This window comes from Coregonus lavaretus, assembly GCF_964263955.1.
Source record: "Coregonus lavaretus genome assembly, chromosome: 14".
In the NCBI taxonomy this organism is placed as follows: domain Eukaryota; kingdom Metazoa; phylum Chordata; class Actinopteri; order Salmoniformes; family Salmonidae; genus Coregonus; species Coregonus lavaretus.
Window position 1 is genome coordinate 20,436,212 of NC_140001.1, and position 19,551 is coordinate 20,455,762.

Genomic DNA, 19,551 nt, shown 5'->3' on the forward strand with positions numbered 1-19,551 from the left:
ACCAAACAAGCAATGTATAGTGTAGAGCAGGGGTATTTAACTCTTACGAGGTCCGGATCCTGCTGGTTTTCTGATCTACCTGATAATTAATTGCACCCACCTGATTTCTCAGGTCTAAATCAGTCCCTGATTACAGGGGAACAATGGAAGCAGAAAAAAAGCAGTAGAACTGGCTTCGAGGTCCAGAGTTGAGTTTGAGGGGTGTTGAGAATGATTGTACGATCTAAACCGCTGTGAAATAGATTTTTTCAATAACAAAAAATATATTGTTTGAAGCTGGTGTACAAAACCGAAAGTAAAAAGACACAAAAGCTAAACTTACGCCTCGAGTTGCCCACAAAGCTACGTACTGGACCTTTAAGTATAATACTATAGTTTTGATGGTATTTGCCAAGATCAGATGAGGGTTTAATAGACAGTAAATGTGAGATGATAGGGCTGCAGATGAACATTTACTGCACTATGATCCAACAGTTTTACATACTGAATCAGTACACGAGGGAAGAACATCAAATCGGAAGGCAGTGCTCGAGGAGATGTGAAAATGACAACCTTTGCCTGGGAAATGCCATTTGACAACTAATGCAGCTAGTTTACATTTGCAGCCGTAGGTGTCGAGGTGCAGTATGTGCTCAGATTTACATGGGGACAGCAGTGTAGCCTTTAGCACTCCTTGCATGATCGGCATTATCACACTTAACATGAAACATGAACTAGCCTACTAACTGGCTTGGAATTTAGACATTTTATTGGTGGCAATATTGCACAAGCATTTACTGCATGTGCTTGTGAATTCTGCTGTCTTTCTTTAGGATATCCCCTAGTGCAAATGTTGAGCACATGTAGGCCTAGAGCCTGAAGCTAGGTTATTTGTGTGTGGAAAATGTCAGCCTGCTGGTTTGGAGATTGTGGTACAGAGTGTGACTGTTCAGTTCCTGTGTCTGTGTACTTCTTCTCTCACCAGGTCCCTCTGCAGCTCATAGAGACTGTGGAGTGTCGTGACATGTTCCAGCTCCATGTCACCTGCAAGGACTGTAAGGTCGTCAGGTAGGAGGACCAACTGAAACAATACATGCATGCATATTGCAAGTAACATTTTTGCTGATGTTCATGTCTTGGTTTAGGCCTATAGCTAGTACGTATGATTGTGCTACTTGTCTCCCAGGTGTCAGTTCTCCACCTTAGAGCAGTGTCAGGAGTGGCTGAAGCGGCTGAACACTGCGGTCCGCCCTCCGTCTTGCCTGGAGGACCTCTTCTCCTTCCCCTTCCATGCCTGGTGTGTGGATGTGTACGCCGGGGAGAAGGAGCAGCACGGGGAGCTGTGCAGGCCAGGTACGCTGACCGGGACACCGGTGTCCTCAGTGTTGACAGACCTAAGTCCTTCCCTTCATCTTGTCTCATCTCACATCTCCTCTGTGTCCCTGTGTGCCCCGTTAGGAGAGCATGTGACCTCTTGGTTCAAGAACGAGGTGGAGAGGATGGGCTTTGACACTCAAAACGCCTGGAGGATATCTGACATCAACAGCAAGTTCCGGTATGAGCAGCCAACAGCCCCCTGACAGCCTGCATCCTACAGGGCTGATCTGATTACCAGGCCTCCTAGGGTAGTGACATGATAACTGTCTGCTGTCATCCTGCTGCACACACTGCTCTGTGTGTCTGATACAGAGGCTGGTTGTACTGTTGTCCTCCAGTGGTGATGAGCCTCCTGTAGATAAGGGCCTTGTCCACGATTAGGTGTCCGAGGATAGGGGCTTTTTAGAGGCATCACTCAGCCTGTGCCCCCCTCCTGTTCTAACCCCTGCTCCTCTCTCACCTGGTGTTGCCAGGCTGTGCTCCAGCTATCCGCAGCAGCTCCTGGTGCCAGCCTGGATCACAGACAAGGAGCTGGAGAACGTGGCAGCCTTCCGCTCCTGGAAGAGGTTCCCGGCCGTTGTGTTCAGGTGGGGCTTTCTCTCTGTCTGTGTGTAGTGTTGTTAGTCAGTGAGAGAGAACAGGGTTAGGTTGTCTGCGAATACAATGCAAAGCAAGGACAACTCCTTTCACCCTGAGGTGTGTTGCGTGAGTAAGGGGGGTTCCATCTTTGCATATGTACGTTTTTTGGACCCAATCCTTTCACAGGATACCTTGTTATTGATAGTGTTATTGACTCCAGAGGCCACATGGATCAGGGTTGCTCCATGTTGTTTTCCCACACAGTGCAGTCTGTTCTGTTACGTGTCACCTGACTGTCCCATGCCTCTCTTCCAGGCACCAGAGCAGTGGGGCTGTGATCGCCCGCTGCGGCCAGCCGGAGGTCAGTTGGTGGGGCTGGAGGAATGCAGACGACGAGCACCTGGTCCAGTCCATCGCCAGGGCCTGTGCTGTGGACTGCAGCTCCTGCAAACACCTGGCAAACGGATCCTACATCAATGGAACCAATGGAATCATCGGCGCCAATGACCTCGTGGACACTGACTTCGGTCAGTCCACAACACACAAACATGCACAAATTCTCACACACCATACCATACACACAGAGTGCTGAAGCAGCACCTTCCTATCTGTTTGTGTGGCTTTGCTGCAGACACTTGTTTGTGCAATGTGGGCCTGTCAGGGCTTGTCTGAGGGGCCATCACATGTATTACTGCTTTTATTTGATAATACTGACTGTCATAACCTATGTAGAGATTTAATTCAGGTTGTGTCTCTTTGTGTGTCAGAATCGTCGCTGACGAACAGCTCGGAGGTAGAGACGCTGGCCATCCAGCCACAAAAGCTGCTGATCCTGGATGCCAGGTCATATGCAGCCGCTGTGGCCAACAGGGCCAAGGGAGGGGGCTGTGAATGCCCAGGTAAGACGGCTCCTCTCTGGGCCAGTGGATTCAGGAGACTGTCAATGGGTTTGCATGGAAGCAGGTTGTCAACTTAATGTCAACAGAAAAACTGTCCAAACTCACAATCTGTACTGTTATTTTCTGCCCTAGAGTAGTTGTTTTGGGATTAATGATATGTTATTTTGCCACAAACTGACTTTCACCATCTCCTCCTCCATACAGAGTACTACCCCAACTGTGAGGTGGTGTTCATGGGCATGGCCAACATCCACTCCATCCGCAAGAGTTTCCAGTCTCTGCGCTTCCTCTGCACCCAGATGCCCGACCCGGCGAAGTGAGTTGTGCCTCTACCACTGTAGTGGAGGTCCATTCCGACTGGACTCACAATCCAAGATGAATTACACAAGTAGAGACCATCTACTCCACTCCAGTTTGTTGCCATGGTGGCTCAGTAACTGTAGTAACTCCAGCTGTGTTTTGGCCTTGCCAACACATCTGGTTCTGGTTTAGGAACCTGGCCCAGCCCACAGCTAAAGGATCTCTTTCCATCTGAACTCCCACATTCCACTCTGCCATTTGTAATTTAATCACAATGTCTCCCTTAAACCAAGAGCACATTGTTGAAAGTACTCAGACGCAATAATAGTAAACACTTTTCATAACTATGGTCAAATTCAATGAAACAGACATATTAAAGATACATATTTTTGATTTGGGACAGCTTGAAAACTCCCTGTTTTTATTTATTGTTTGTATAAGAGCCTCTTTGCTCATCACATTTAGAGGAGGTCTTTGGTTTGTCTGTATCTAAGATGAGCTGTTGTGTTTAAGTCAGTGCTTGGTGTGACTGAGTGTATGTGAGTAGTTTATGTACACTACAGTGAGGCTGTGCATTCAGGAGATGGCTTAACCATCTCTCTCCCTCTGCAGCTGGCTGTCTGCTCTGGAGAGCACCAAGTGGCTGCAGCACCTGTCTCTGCTGCTGAAGGCTGCCCTGCTGGTGGTGAACGCTGTGGACCGCGACCACAGACCTGTTCTGGTGCACTGCTCTGACGGATGGGACCGCACGCCCCAGATCGCTGCCCTGTCCAAGCTGTTGTTGGACCCATACTACCGCACCATTGAGGTAGGCTGGCTGGGGCGATCATTGGGCCCTGTTGATTGTTGTGTATAGGAACATTTTAGGTTGATTTAATAATTAGACATAGAGGCACATTTACATGGCTGGAAGAAATGCGTATGTGCCCCTCTTAAAGTATAACATCCATTTTGACTGAAATGTATCTCTTACTGTTGGTATGATTTCTCTACAGGGCTTCCAGGTGCTGGTGGAGACTGAGTGGCTGGACTTTGGCCATAAGTTTGCTGACCGCTGTGGCCACGGGGAGAACTCTGAGGACCTGAACGAGCGCTGCCCGGTCTTCCTGCAGTGGCTGGACTGTGTTCACCAGCTCCAAAGGCAGTTCCCATGCTCCTTTGAGTTCAATGAGGCCTTCCTGGTGAGGAGGATGACCATAGACCTGAGTATGATGGAATCAAACTCACTTAGTCAGGAATCTGAATTAGATCACAGAATTGGATGCAACTCACATTTTTATATTTGGATTAGGATGAATGACAGTCAAATTTTGTTGGAGTGAGTTACTATCTTTATCTGGCTGTGAGACCGTGAAATGTAATTACCCTGGAGAGGCTCAGAGATGCATGGCCTTTTTTAATCTCACTATCATGATCATACCTGAGATGTGAGCATGCTCCTGCATGTTTGTGTGTTTCTGTGCAGGTGAAGATGGTGCAGCACTCCTACTCCTGTTTGTTTGGCACCTTCCTGTGCAACAGTGGGAAGGAGAGGGAGGACCGTCAGGTTCGGGAGAGGACCTGCTCCGTGTGGTCACTGCTGCGACCAGCCAACCGCGCCTTGAGGAACATGCTCTACTCCTCCCACTCCGAGACTGTATGTCTGCTCTGTTTGCTCACCCGTTTATATTGGAACAGTCTTCCATGCCTTAAATACAATGGGGGGGGGGGACTTTTAGGGGACGCTCAAGAGTGCTATAACTTAAATTTGTTTACTTAAAATGTTCATGGTCCTAGACCTAAACTTAATTTATGACACAAACAATGTCATCTTATCTATTTAAAACTGTTTTTGTGGCCACTTTGTTGACATTGTACTTTCTTGCCTTGCTTGCTCAAGTGTGAATATTTTGTCTGTCACATATATTTATATTTATGTACAACCCTCTGTATATTCCTATATCTAAAGTTTTGTCTGTTGTAGGTGCTCCACCCAGTGTGTCATGTGCGTAACCTGATGCTGTGGACGGCAGTATACCTTCCCAGCTCCTCCCCCACCACGCCCTCTGACGAGTCGTGTGCACCCTATCCTGTGCCAGGCGCCAACCCTGAGGACACTCCCATGGGCAGGTGAGCCTGCCACTCTGCTCCCTACTCCCTGATGTAAGATAGACCCAGGTTGAGGGCACCACAGCCAGAGGGACCTCGCTCTGTAACTGCTTTTCACTCACACAATGATTGGTCTGGGAGATGCAAAGCGTTTTTATCCTCTGCTTATTTCATCTCTCATGACTTTGTCAGTGTCTTGAAAAGAGAAAAATAAGTAGGTTGAGGCTGTTTACAACAACATCAACATACCGCAAGGTATTTTTGTGGTAATTTGTTATTGACGATAACTGTGTTGAGGACGTGTTTCAAAAACAGTGCTGAATACGTTCCATATTTAATTTTCTGTGCAAGATTAACTGTCTGTTTTTAGTTTTTCTTTGATCAATAGGTTATGGGGGTAACATTTGATTACAACGCTAATCTTACATCATCTTCTCAATCACTTGAGCTATGCGTCACTCCGTATTTTCCATTTGTGGACATTCATGTCTTAATCCTGAACACTCTAATATGATTACCTGATTATAAACACAGCCTCCACTTCAATCATGAGGCCTCAAAGATACAGAGCCATTGTTATGGGATAAAAGGCTGTTTTTTCCATGTGCTAATCAACTCAATTCCTCTCTTTCCTCCCTCGAAAGACGTCCGAAGACCCGTTCCTTCGATAACTTGCCCAGCGCGTGTGAGCTGGGGAGCTCGCTTGCCCCCAACCGGCGCTCCAGTGACCCAAACCTGAATGAGAAGTGGCAGGACCACCGGCGCTCTCTGGAGCTCAACATCGCTGTGGGGCCCGACGGAGGGGGAGCTCAGGATGGGCGGGGTAATGGCCAGCCTGGAGCAGCAGGGCCTCAGGCAGGCACGGCCGACTCTGAGCCGGAGGACAGCCCTGAAGGAGGGCAGACTGAGCTGAGAGACAGAGCCTCCAAGGGGTTGTTAGCAGCAGGAGAAGAGATGGAGCTCTCCGTTGAGCTGACTGTGGCAGAGGGACAGATGGAGAACATTCTCCAGGAAGCAACGGAGGAGGAGGCTGGTGCCGATGCTCAGAGAGAGGCTAACGCTGCTGCTCCTCCTATTGCCGTGGCTCAAACTCTGATTGATGCTAACGCTAATGGAACAGGGACAGAGAAAGAGGTCAGCACCAGTGATGCTGAGACTGATAAACAAGCTAACATCAATGGGGCTGAGACTATCACTAATGGGCATCACCCAGAGAATGGCACAGATGAACCTGAGGAGGAGTTTAGTGTCTCTCCAGCCAGTCCCACGGACTTTCCAAAGGAGCAGGAGGCGGTAGAGGAGCCGGAAGAGGAGCTGGTGAAACAGGTTCTGGAGAACTGTACTGCCCAGGAGGAGCCAGACCACAACCCTAGCACCAGCACCCCCAGCCCAGCCCAGCCAGCCCCCGCTGCCCCTAGAACTATGACCAATGGCTTTGGAGAGATGACACCAGAGGCTGCTGAGAATCACCTTCCACCAGAGCCTAAGTCCAGCAGACACCTCTATGAGGTCCTGGTGCAGGTTGACAAGGGGGCCTCCCTCATGGAGAGCTCAACAGAGACTCTGACTGAAGAGGCCTGCACCAGGCCAGAGGCCCCAGTGCATGTACCCGTCTGCCCAGGCCCCAAGCCCTGCACTGAAGGCAGGAGTCAACCCCCCTGCCACAGGAGAATGAACGGGGAGGCAGAGCCAGAGCAGGGGGCACCCAGGATTTCAAATGGAGGACACAAGCGGCCCTCCATCAGTGCCTTCCAGTCTTTGAGTGCTGATCCCAGCAGGGATGGTCTGTGTAATGGCGAGAGCTTGGAGGGGGAGCCCTGCAGTGGCCCTCACAAGGTGAATGGGGAGCGGGCCCCACTGAGCCGCCAGGTGTCCCTGGCCTCCTGCAGCTCCCTGACCCACCACCGCCGGGGAAGCTGCTCCCAGCACCGCTGCCTCCACACCCTACTGGGGCGCCCCGCTGCCACACCCAGCCCCGAGCAGCCGGCCCGCAGTCACCTGGACGACGACGGGCTGACGCTACACACGGATGCCATCCAGCAGCGGCTGAGGCAGATCGAGGCAGGCCACCAGATGGAGGTAGAGACACTGAAGAAGCAGGTGCAGGAGCTGTGGAGCCGCCTGGAGAGCCATCACCACGCAGCGTCCCTCAGGATCAACGGAGACATGGGAGACGAAGTGGTAAGACTCGGCCTCACCCTGCAGAGAGATGACTTGGCAGTTAAGAGCCGTGACTAAGTTGATTTGAGTGAGGAGTTTCAAAAATGATTTGATCAGACTGATAGTGCTGAGGAAAATGTTTAGTATTTGTGAGAAGTAGAGGAAACTTTCAGGAACTAGACATTTGAGGGGAGAACCACGTAATTATTCATATTTAGTCAGATGTGAAATTACAAAGATACTGTGTTTCTGTTGTCTCATTCCCTCTCACTCAGACCTCAATGACAGACTCGGAGTATAACCTGGACGCTAACTGCCTGTCACGCTGCAGCACAGAGCTCTTCTCAGAGGCTAGCTGGGAGCAGGTGGACAAGAATGACAGTGAGGTAAGCTGCCTGGCTGAATGAGATGCTACAATAGGGGACAGGTATGAGGGGTGGAAGTTGAATGATGGACTATAGTGGCTGTAGAGACTGGGAGTTCACAGATAAAGTTTGGCTGACCTTAAGATGCTAGCTGAGAACTGCCGTTTGGCTGCCTGTTGCAGGTGACCCGCTGGTACCCGGACCACTTGGCAGCCCAGTGCTACGGGTGTGAGAGTAGGTTCTGGCTCGCCACCAGGAAGCATCACTGCAGGTAACCAACCACAGGCTCTTGTCCTTGCTATGGTTTTGACTGGGCCCTGGCTGCCCTCAGACACACTACTATCACTTCTGATGTGATGAGACTAAGCTAAGGAGACACTGTCTCAGTTCAAGCTTGTTGATTTCAGTTTGTTTTCTACTCGTTTTGTTTCTTCTTTCCCAGAGCTTCCTGCTTTTGTTCGTTTGGGTCTTTTTTTTGCTTTGCAAATGTATCGCCTGTAATTCAGGTGTTGTAATGTGATTTGCCTTATTATGCGCAGGCATCAATGATAAATGACAATGAAAATTGTCATTCTATCATTACCGTTTTGTGAGAGAAGACAAATATTTAGTTTTCTTCATGGATGTTGTGGATGTGCTTATGAATTGGACAGATCTGCCATGCAGGTGCTGTAGTCTCTGCATTGCCTCTTTGGTTTTCTCATTTCCTCATATTGTTATCCTCTCTACTTCCCCTGTTCTCTGGGCCAATGTGGGACAGCTTCAACATGTTGCCACTGCTATTTAGATTTCCATGCTGCTTCAAAAGCTGCATATCAATATGCTGTCTGCTTTTCACTTTGTTGTTTACTATCATCATCATCTTGGTTAAGCCATAGTCAGCAAACTAGTTTACCGGCACCATTTTGGTCCCGGTCCAACAGAATGCTCACAATGCCACATTGTAGCCTAAAAAGCATCTTCATTTAGTTTTTTCCCTGTTATGCAAACTGGAGTTTTACAAGGTGTCTTGGCTTTGAGCCCAGCTGTAAAGGCCTTACATGACAATTAGCTTGTTGGCAATATGTTAGCATATGGGTTATTTGTGACGTTTGCTACACTGTAGGGCTGATTGCAGACATGTAGTGTAATTTAAAGATTGTTTGAATGTGCAGCATAAATAAAGGCCATTCAAGACAGACCTTTTCTGTGCTACTGGTATCATCCAGTCAAGACCACAGTGAAGGAAACTTGTGGAAAGTTTTTGAATCCGTGCCATAATGGGAGTAGCCTATGTAAAGAGGTCTAGTGTTTATGTATGGAACTGGGAAAGTAGGGTTTCTACAGTGTCTGAGTGAGTGTGATAGGGAGATATGTTGTCTGTATTAGCAGTGTAGACTAGATGAGAGAGCAGTGTGTGAGTCTGGTCTGGGCTTCTCTCTGATGGTTGCTCCATTCTGTACCCTCCTCTCCTCCACAGTGACAGGGAGCCTGTCCAAGAGGCCTGGTGAGATACGGCTCCACTGTCCCCCCTCCCCCTCTCCCCTCTCACCTCCCCTCCCTCTAATCCTGCATTGCTCCACCTTTTTGGTTGACTTCATCCTAAACTAACCCACCCCCTGCCTACTGTAAAACCAACCCACTCAGTCACTTTATGTTGGCAGCATTCTCCTTAAGAAACTCTCAGATGGTTCTCACATGACCCTGATGGCCAGCTCCTGTCTGGTCATTTGTCATGTGGAAGGTATGAGCATGAAGCTGAGAGTGGCTGGCAGTTGTCTGAAAAGATGTATTAACAACACACCTGTTTTTCATGGCAGTGCAAGGGGTGCATTAGTGAGTGGGCGATAGGGGAGGTTTTGGTTTTCAGGCATTTCACCAATACTTCCACCTGGAAATGTCTAATCAGTGACCTAAGTGTTGAGCCACTAGTCTGATAACATACAGAACCACGGGACAATGGACCCCCCCCCCACACACCACCATAGCACCTCATCATACTGTACCTACTGTAGGCCCTTCACATCCTGACAGCATGCTGCCCCCTGCATCGCACCCCACCAGCCAGCATGCTACTGGAGTCCACTCAGTCCTTTAAGACCTACAGTACTGTATGTGACCAGCCTGGATGGTCCAGGGTGATTTGTGGGTTTATATTTACTCGGGACCACTTTAAAAAGTTGCATTTCCCTGATGAAGTGCAGCCAGTCAGGTTTTCTTATCAGGGTGTCAGTATTACAAGTTATGATGAGTATAAAGATTTTGCCCTACATATTAATCAAAGGGTCTTACTTTTAATTGCTGCATGGGTTTTTCTCTTATACCCATTAAACAGCCCCTCTGTGATGGAGACTGAACCTGTGCTGTCTCAATGTCTCCCCCTGTAGGAACTGTGGGAATGTATTCTGTGCCAGCTGCTGCGACCAGAAGATCCCTGTGCCAAGCCAGCAGCTGTTTGAGCCCACCCGTGTGTGTAAGACCTGCTACGGCAGCCTCCAGATCAATACAGCTCCCAATCCCATGGACCTGGAGCTGGAAGAACCCATCACAGACAGCTCCAACTAGGGCCCTGGGAGGGGCTAGGCCGGACCCCCCAGCCAATACCCAGCTAGCCACTGACACAGTCAGGCACATTGCTGACCAGCTCAGGAGCTGCAGAATGTCCCATGTACATGTGTGTGCTGCAAAATATGGATTTTCATGTATATAGGTCTACAATGCCAGATGTAGTGGAGGTCGGTGAACAAGGTGTTTTTGCTAGATGCTAAGCACTTTGAATGGTGGTTATGCACAGGAATGAATTAATGGACAGATGGACGGGGGGGAGGATGGGTGTGTGACAACACACAGAGGACTGCTGGTAGTGTTCGTCGAGGTAGTGTTGGACTGGGACAGCGATAGAGCGAGGATGGCCTGTCTGGTCCTGCTGTCCAGGGGGGCACAAGAGGGTCATCTCCGAATGATGCTGCAAAGTCTTCTTGAGGTCTTGTGTTCATCTGAAACATTTTTAAAAGCGTTTTTTACCCCACATACATTTCTCTCTTACAGGAGTAGTACCATCATCCATCCCCTAGTTACTTTTCCTGTTGGACAGTGGAGAGATTTGGGACAGAATGAAAAACAGCTCGGACAAAATGAAAAACAGCTCCAGTGCTTCAGAAACCGCTTCCAGTGTCCAGAATAGGGCTGGACTGTGATGGCAAGACCTTCCATTGACTTCTGGGGAACACCTGGATGAATTTGGGCAGAATTTCAACTTGAGTTACGTGTCTGAAGTAAGGACTCTGCCCTAAGCAGGGAGGGGATTTGGGAGTCACTGAGATCTAATAAGTGTTCGTTTGAATGGCATCAAAGTATGAATCCTCTACTAGCTGGTTCCATTTTGCCCTCTCTTGGTGTGAATAAGTGCCACACACCAATAGCAGACAGAGTGTAGATAATGTTGACAGCTGGTATTATGACAGAGCTTCTGAACTAATGGCGCGTTCAAAACAATACAAGGTAAAATCATGACGTCAGTGATCTTCAGGTCAGAAAGTCGGAGCTCTAGAAAGAGGCCCGAATTCACGAGTTGAAATTCCTAGTTGGATGACCGTTCAAATAGGTTTTTCCCAGTCGGAGCTAGTTTTTTCCCGAGTTCCCAGTTGTTTTGAACGCGGCATAAATGAAACTTGGCATTGTCACTTATTATCAGAGACCTAAATATGCTCAAGGTTGTCTGCCAAGGAAAGGCTGTGAAAATGCAGTTGTTTACTCTGCCTTCATGCACATTACTTCAAATTAGGATGACCCCCCCCCAATTTACCCAGCAGGCACATGGAGCATGGTGGCGCTGAAGTGGACATGACATCACGTTGTTCAATCCATCACAATCAGGGTTTAATAGGAAGTGCTGTAATGGTTGTCATGGTGTCACTAAGGGATGTGCTTCGGTCGTGTTTCTGTATCAGTTTCCTCCTGTGTCATTTACCAATGTGTCCTCATCTGCAGGATGGGTGAATTAATTACCCAACACTGACTGCTTAGTTAGTTACTAACTCCCTTGCTATTCGTTGAACATAACTTAATATTTTAGTGCTGTTTCATTGCGAGACATAAATGCGTCACAATCTTTCCCTTGGAACATCCTCATAACCACCATTGTATAATGTCCTATATAAACCAAGGAAGTGCTGGATAGTACAATGGGATGAAATGTATAGTACTGTGTCTGTGTGGAACATCCCAGTGACATTAGAGGGTGTTCTTCTCTTAGCTGGTTAGCTCAGTCTTCTCCAGCTGAAATGAGAAGAGTCGCTTATTTCATCTCCTCAGAGACACCTTACCCTGCCCAAGGGCCATTCAATATACTCCTCTCAAGATACATTTTTGTAAAATAAATAATATATTCATAAGTATATAGCATTTAAGAAACGATTGTATAGAAGAATCCTTTTATAGTGGCTCACTAAATTAGTCACCAAAAACCTTTTTTTCATTTATCTTTTTCTTTTTGTTGATTGCAGAAAAAACTATACTTGCAACCTGTTGTAAACAGGATTATTATTTTTTTTACGAGGACATGGTGTTCCTGTTTTGATGCTGCAGTGGTTTTCCAATTTATTGCTATCAGTACCTTTTCATTATTTATTGATGTTTTGTTCTTGAATTGTCTCAAATTTAGACAATTCCATTGCCACAGGATAATCAGTGTTTATCAGTAGTGGATCTTAAGGGCCGTGAGATTCCTATGCACTGACAGAATGGTGGTCCAAAACAAGCAACATAAACCTATACTATACCCCCACTCATATACACTACGTGCACACACTACCTCTACCATACACACATACAGGAGCTCCACACACTCATACGTGCACACAGAGATATTCTCACTGCGCTTATAGTAGTTATTTTCTTTTCAGATGTTCACCATCAAGATTGGCCTTTTGTTATTATTGATTTTGTGTTTTACAAGCTATCAATTGGAGCATTAAATGTATAAATACAACCCTAGACTATGTCCAAAATGATCTCCTTCAAGACTGCCAATCGTCAATAGTGACACTTGTCGTACTAGCAGTACACAAATGAATCACAGGATTTCAGCAAATTTGGTTATTATTCACAAAACTCTGATCAGCAGACTGTGCGAAAGGGCCATGTATAGTTTGGACAGCCATCTTGTAAACCATCTGAGGGCAGACAACTTTGGACTGTTGATCTCTTTCAATGACCCCCTGAATAGCTTCTAGTGTGTACATTTCAATGGCTGGGCTGAGTAGTCCATAGCTTTAGATCTCAAAGCCATGCAGGTCTTTTTGGTCATAATTTCCCAAACTGAGGTTTGACATTGAGGGCTAAATTAGGTCCAGAATAATGCTCCTTTAGACACTAATTTACTTCTGGCTTCCAGCAGTGTCCCTGCCGCCCTCTGGCGTGTCGAGGCTAGTGGCTGTAGGGCAGTTTCACCATCACAGGCATGATGAGGGGCAGCAAACTTGGCTAACAATCCATGAATGCAAAAACAAAATAATTTTTTGCATAGCGTTTCAGTTTATCAAACAAGACACTGCCACAGAAATATATCAAACAATAAAGCAGAAAATGAAAGTCTGATGTTCTATCCAGTATTATGTCACCCACAGAAGGACTCCCATGAGGGATGAGCCTGTTTTTGTTTTGGTGCTGTTGTGGGGCATAGCTGGATGTGATGGGAGTATGTGGGAGGGGTTGGATTTACACATTATTGTCTGTCTGGAGGATCCCTTCCTACACTTTGCCCACTTGGGTTTTGAGTTATCTTGAACTTCTGCTGCGTTTTCATTTCTCTTCACTCGTGATTTAAGAAGCTGCCCATCAAGTAGCATCCCTGCAATGGCCCAGGAATCCGGAGTAAATGCAAGTGTTTGTTTGTGTGTGTGTGTGTGTGTATGTCAGAGGGAGACTGGTGCCACGCAGTTCTAATACAGGTCTCTATTAAAGCAGTGGAGGCTGCTGAGGGGAGGACGGCTCATAATAATGGACGGAACAGCTCAAATGGAATGGCATCAAACGCATGGAAACCATGTATTTGATACTATTCCGCTCCAGCCATTACCATGAGCCCGTCCTCCCCAATTAAGGTGCCACCAACCTCCTGTGTAACAAAGGGATAACTAATGTGCTTTTGATTTGTATTTCTCCTTTAACCTTTATGTTTAAAAAGCACTTTCAACCTTCTCATGTCTCCTTGGTCCAAGGAGACTTTGAGCTGTTTCCTGTAACAGGACATAGCAGTTTCTTGTAACAAGTGCTCCTTTGTTTAGTATGAATATTTTGTTTTGTTGAATTTACTTTAAAGAGCATTACATTGATGTAGAATGAAAGGAAAATAAAGTGGCTATTTCCATCTGTTATTTGCTAGCCGGAATAGATTCTCATGCAAAACTAAAATGATATGCAAGATGTATGGTACAAAAAAAGGACACATCTAGACACATTGGAGGGGTTGCTCAATTATCTTTAATGTATGTACAAAAATCAAGAAAAACCTTTAGTTGTCTTGCAACGATGTTTACTTATTGAATACAAATTCATGTGAATACATGACAGAAAAACACAGCCCAAAAATCAAGGTAAAAAAGCAACAACTGCTGCTCTAAATTACTCATGCTCTTTGATGTGACAAATGTAATATTTTTTGATCAATTGAAAAAGAAGCGATAATAGTGACGAACCCTGACGATTACTGGATTTCATAGATAGTTCACTGCACCGAAGTAAGAACAGGACATCTGTACCATAATAAGCAGCTGCAGGCAGCAGACTCCAGAACAAGCTGAGAGCATGGTCAGCGAGCGCCACTGCCTGCTGTTTTAAATCAAAGACAAAGCTTATTATCCATTTTAGGTATACTTAACACAAGGAACACTTGTAGCCTAACATTATTTTGTCCATTTAGTATGGTAAGACAACTGTTATTAAGCAATCATATGCAATTAGATATCAAAGTCCATTTAGTCAAGAGGACCATACAAAGTTGATCCAAAAAGAAGACTGTTCATGTAGAAACAATGAATTTGGAATCCTGCTCAAAGTAAGGGATCTATTCAGTCTGTAAAGCTGAAGCGTTACAGATTCCGCTATAGAAATGTAAAGGTAATTTCCGATTGCGCTGACATGCAGCGTTTACCATGAATGCAGTCTCCGCTAAAGCGTGAACATTGCATATACATTTCAATCATGCTGTAAAACTGTATTTCTGCGATGCGGATTGAATAGAGCCCTTAATCTCAAGTGCAAAGTGAAAAGCTCATGAGCATTGCCCTCTTGGAACCCATTTGATTTGTACAGTACATGGGTGATTAAATGTTGGCATGATTGATGATTGATCCATAGAAAAGCAAAAGTACACTATTGTAACTGGGATGATGAGATTAGATTTATCTCCCTGCAACAATTTCTCCCTGCAACATCATTAGAAACACGTCCTTAAAAAATATAGACTTGGCTTTACCAGCCTACTATTCCCTTTTATCTATAAAAACTGGAACAATATTTACAACTTTGATTTTAGATTATAGCCTCGACCCATTAGAGCCACAGGGTTTCCCTGCAAACGCTGCTCTGTTGAACAGCTATCTGCCATGGGACCATAGCAATGAATACACATATCAGAAAGGAGAAGATTGTCAAAGGAAATGTCCCCAGTGCAACAGTGTGTTGGCAAATGAATCCAGATTGCACTATATACAGGCGATAGGGATGACTTGGTTTTCTGGTTGGTCGTAGCCATGTGCAGAGTGGACAGAGGGTCACACAGCTCCTCTCTCCTAAACCTCTCCTTGTGTTACTCACACAGACGACTGGTCCCACACCTAAAATACAGAGATAGACAGCCATAGAGACTCGGTCACAGAAGATCAACTCTACTCATATGTAGTACTGCACCATTGAGTGTACCAGCTTCACAATCAATCAATCATTTAGAAAATTGGGCAGTCGACGTAATCGAGATATAATTCCTAGTGTGGCTGTGTAACTGTACCTTGTTGACAGGGGTGAGCTGTGTGCGGCGGTCAGAGCCGGTGTGGAGACGTTGGCGGTCGTCAAACCTCCCAGGGGACCTATCTCTGCGGCTGTCCAGTCTGGGGCCTGGGGACTTCTCTCTGTCCAGGGGGCGCACCGGGGACTTGTCCCGCCGGAACTCGGTTCGGCCCTCCCGGTAGCGGTGTGGTGTGCTGGGCTCACGGTGAAGCCCCTCATGGCTGCTAGGGCCCGAGGCCAGACGCTTGGAGATGTGCTCTGTGTATGTGGGTGGTCCTCTCTTACTGGGGCTTCTGCAGAGACCAGCACAAGACAAATGTATGGAGACAAATAAGCTGTTGTTTCAGCTCAGACAAAAGTCAGATCGATAAAACCATGACTACAGATTTAGGCTTTAATTGAAACAATAACAATGGCTAAAATATATTTGGCTGCCAAGCTTTGCTAAGTATCAGCAATGAAAACTCAAAACAGCAGGTGGCACTGTAGACCCTTCCAATATTTAGCACTAGACTTGTGACGCAGTGTATCTAGTTTCTAGAGTTTACTTTGTTTACTTGTATGTGCAAGTATTACCCTTCACCATAGAAGTAGTTGATGGTACAGTAGTTCAGGGCCATTAGCTAAAGGTTTGGGGTTTAGAACATGACAGGGAGAGCTCACCCGCGGCTGGAGCCGGTCCTCTGCAGCTCCCCAGACTCCCTCACCAGGTTGCCCTTGCAGCAGATGACCCGTAGCTTGTTCTGGTAGGAGGAGGCCAGGTAGATGGCCCCAGAAGAGATGGCTGGACCCAGGTAACGGGGGTTAGGGATGTCCAGGTGGGCTAGCACTGGAGGGCTACACACAGGTACATAGAGAGGCAGGGTTAGGATTAAGTCTGGAAATACAGTACCCAACATTCAATTCAGTGAGTTGAGAGGAAGTAATAACATCATGCTTAATGGCCTACTGGACAAATAAATCAATAACATCTGCCATTTAGCACAATGAATGAATAGAACCATTTGCATCAGACAGGGAACATTATTGGAAATCATTTCTCTATTATTGTACTATGTGTTATTCTCAATTTGTGTTATTGATTGTGGTGGCATACTCAGACGAATACTGATGCATTTTTCATATGCAAGTTCTTATTGTGTGAGTTCGTGTTTCAGTCGTTTTCCTTTACCCAAGTGCAGCATGTCCCTGAACCTCGATCACATCCAAAGAGTTAAAATATGTCACAAACAGGTAGGGCTCTCTGTAAGCTGTGCAAGATAGAGAGGGAAAGGTTTACATTACAAAAGGCATGGCATACACATTCACATTTGTAGCACGTTGTTATGACAATATTACATCAAATCCACCACAACGCATACCACTTTATTAGAAATGTACTGTATGAAGATAAAGCTTTTCTGTACACACCGAAGGCCAGGGGCAGACGGCTCCATTTGATCTCTTCAGTGCGGCTCCTTCGTCCATATGCGTCCACAAACACTCCAAACTCTGTGACAGAACAATAGTGTAGATGAATGTACCTTGGAATGTTTTACAATCATGGGCAATATACAGTACATAGGTTGTGTGTGGGAAACACAACACAAAACATTTCTTCCAATATGTACTGTAAAACAGGTAATACAATATCACAGATGTTAAGATACATTTATTGCAATTGCAAATGTCAAGGCAGATCTCACCATGGAAGCAGAGCAGGTACTCCTCCTCCTGCAGAGTGCTGGTGACCTGCATTATGGAGATGGGGAAGCTGTGGCAGGAGGAAGCAAACACTGCCGAGGCCAGAGACACGTCCTTCTTATCCAGGAACTCTACAGGAGGAAATGGAAATGATTTAGTGGCATCAACCTTTAAAATGTGAATAGTAGAGTGGCTAATTTACATGTACCACTTTTGGATTGGCAACATTTCATTTTCTGGTACACATGTTCCAGTTGGTTTACTGAGAGAAACTGTACAGCAACAACAACAAAAAACGACTCCAAAAAGCCCACTAACCCTCCAGAACATACTGCTTCATCTCAATCTCATAGAACTTGTTTGTGCCAATGATGATGCTGTAGCTGGTCAGGTGGAGGCAGCTGCAGGGCTCCAGAGTCTCTATCTCCTGACAGAGGGGTGAAGGAAGGAGGACGTTAGGGGACTAGTGAGGGAATACAACTGATTCACTGATAGGAGGAACAGATTTTCTTCAGGTACAGTTCAATATAAATGAGGTGCATGTCAAGTCACTGTGAGCTGTCTTGAGGGTTAATTAAATGTCCTCTAACCAGAAAATTATGTTTATCCTTCCATCTGATAATTTGTGATACTCACCTTGCGAATGCAGAACTTGTTGAGATTGTCATTGTAACGCAGAATTGTAATCTTGTTAGGCATTGCAGCACAGATACAAGGCCCATTATCTATCTGTAGACAGAAAAATCCACAACGTCAGCCACATAGCTATGATAAGGGATAAACATTTATTCTGCCAAGGGATGACCAACTGAAACAATGCCCCCAAACCATTGAAAACCACTGGACTTACTCTGCCTGCAGAGAAGAGGTGGCATCCCTTGACTGTCTCAAAGATAAATGGTGCCAGTTCAGACTGGGCAGGCAGGTGGGACTGGGCAAGAGACTGCTTCACCTTTTTAATCTCCACCAGACACAGTGCCCTCTCATCCCCTACAGGCCAAACACAGGCATTACACCTCCATTCAATTCAGTCTGACTGACAAATAAATTGTATATGTGCTGTTATCACTGGTGGAGTCAAGTCGGCTGTCTCACCAACAATCATCAGCAGCTTTTCATGCTCCTTCATGATGTGGATCTGGAAGACGGAGCCCAGGCCAGGGATGTGGGTCAGGGAGTTCTTGATCACATTCAGGGCGTACAGACCCTCCTCAGAGCCCACTAACACTATCTGCAGGAGGGGAGAGACCACACTCACATCACTGATTGTGTACTGTACACTGTGGGACTACATTAAGTGCATATACAGTGCATTCGGAAAGTATTCAGACCCCTTGACTTTTTCCACATTTTGTTACGTTACAGCCTTATTCTAAAATTGATTAAATAATGTTTTCCCCTCATCAATCTACACACAATACCCCATAATGACAAAGCAAAAACAGGTTGCTAGATATTTTTGCAAATTTATATATAAAAAAAACAAAAAAAAAACATCACATTTACATAAGTATTCAGACCCTTTACTCAGTACCTTTGGCAGCGATTACAGCCTCGAGTCTTCTCGGGTATGACACTACAAGCTTGGCACACCTGTATTTGGGGAGTTTCTCCCATTCTTCTCTGCAGATCCTCTCAAGCTCTGTCATGTGGCGCGTCGCTGCACAGCTATTTTCAGGTCTCTCCAGAGATGTTCAATCGGGTTCAAGTTCGGGCTCTGGCTGGGCCTCTCAAGGACATTCAGAGACTTGTCCCGAAGCCACTTCTGCGTTGTCTTGGCTGTGTGCTTAGGGTCATTGTCCCTGTTGGAAGGTGAACCTTCGCCCCAGTCTGAGGTCCTGAGCGCTCTGGAGCAGGTTTTCATCAAAGATCTCTATGTACTTTGCTCCGATCCTGACTAGTCTCCAAGTCCCTGCCGCTGAAAAACATCCCCACAGCATGATACTGCCACCACCATGCTTCGCTGTAGGTATGGTGCCAGGTTTCCTCCAGATGTGACACTTGGCATTTAGGCCAAATAGTTCAATCTTGGTTTAATCAGACCAGAGAACCTTTTTCTAATGGTCTGAGAGTCTTTAGGTGCCTTTTGGAAAACTCCAAGCGGGATGTCATATGCCTTTTACTGAGGAGTGGCT

The 19,551-nt window shown here is 46.2% G+C and overlaps 2 protein-coding genes across 3 annotated transcripts in view; one reads left to right on the forward strand and one right to left on the reverse strand.

Moving 5' to 3' along the window:
* Positions 1 to 14,103, forward strand: part of LOC311141955 (phosphatidylinositol-3,5-bisphosphate 3-phosphatase MTMR3-like) — a 29,593-nt gene extending 15,490 nt beyond the window's left edge. The window contains exons 6-20 of one of the 2 annotated variants that reach the window (XM_084177477.1): positions 965 to 1,047; positions 1,166 to 1,332; positions 1,438 to 1,534; positions 1,830 to 1,943; positions 2,251 to 2,462; positions 2,703 to 2,834; positions 3,039 to 3,150; positions 3,747 to 3,942; positions 4,130 to 4,315; positions 4,600 to 4,770; positions 5,098 to 5,243; positions 5,867 to 7,403; positions 7,658 to 7,768; positions 7,930 to 8,018; positions 10,114 to 14,103. In XM_084177477.1, the coding sequence (XP_084033603.1) occupies positions 965 to 1,047; positions 1,166 to 1,332; positions 1,438 to 1,534; positions 1,830 to 1,943; positions 2,251 to 2,462; positions 2,703 to 2,834; positions 3,039 to 3,150; positions 3,747 to 3,942; positions 4,130 to 4,315; positions 4,600 to 4,770; positions 5,098 to 5,243; positions 5,867 to 7,403; positions 7,658 to 7,768; positions 7,930 to 8,018; positions 10,114 to 10,291 (3,531 nt within the window). In that variant the 3' untranslated portion in view covers positions 10,292 to 14,103. The remainder of the gene's footprint in view (positions 1 to 964; positions 1,048 to 1,165; positions 1,333 to 1,437; positions 1,535 to 1,829; positions 1,944 to 2,250; positions 2,463 to 2,702; positions 2,835 to 3,038; positions 3,151 to 3,746; positions 3,943 to 4,129; positions 4,316 to 4,599; positions 4,771 to 5,097; positions 5,244 to 5,866; positions 7,404 to 7,657; positions 7,769 to 7,929; positions 8,019 to 10,113) is intronic. The other variant, XM_084177478.1, reaches the window with a different exon arrangement.
* Positions 14,104 to 15,540: 1,437 nt separating this feature from the next.
* The window catches only part of LOC311141510 (citron rho-interacting kinase-like), a gene marked incomplete at both ends in the record, with an annotated part of 96,524 nt that continues 92,513 nt past the window's right edge, over positions 15,541 to 19,551 (reverse strand). Inside the window, 10 exons of the mRNA XM_084176858.1 lie at positions 15,541 to 15,564; positions 15,735 to 16,026; positions 16,397 to 16,570; positions 16,905 to 16,983; positions 17,144 to 17,224; positions 17,419 to 17,547; positions 17,735 to 17,843; positions 18,053 to 18,145; positions 18,267 to 18,406; positions 18,512 to 18,647. Coding sequence (XP_084032984.1) covers positions 15,541 to 15,564; positions 15,735 to 16,026; positions 16,397 to 16,570; positions 16,905 to 16,983; positions 17,144 to 17,224; positions 17,419 to 17,547; positions 17,735 to 17,843; positions 18,053 to 18,145; positions 18,267 to 18,406; positions 18,512 to 18,647 — 1,257 coding nt within the window. The remainder of the gene's footprint in view (positions 15,565 to 15,734; positions 16,027 to 16,396; positions 16,571 to 16,904; positions 16,984 to 17,143; positions 17,225 to 17,418; positions 17,548 to 17,734; positions 17,844 to 18,052; positions 18,146 to 18,266; positions 18,407 to 18,511; positions 18,648 to 19,551) is intronic.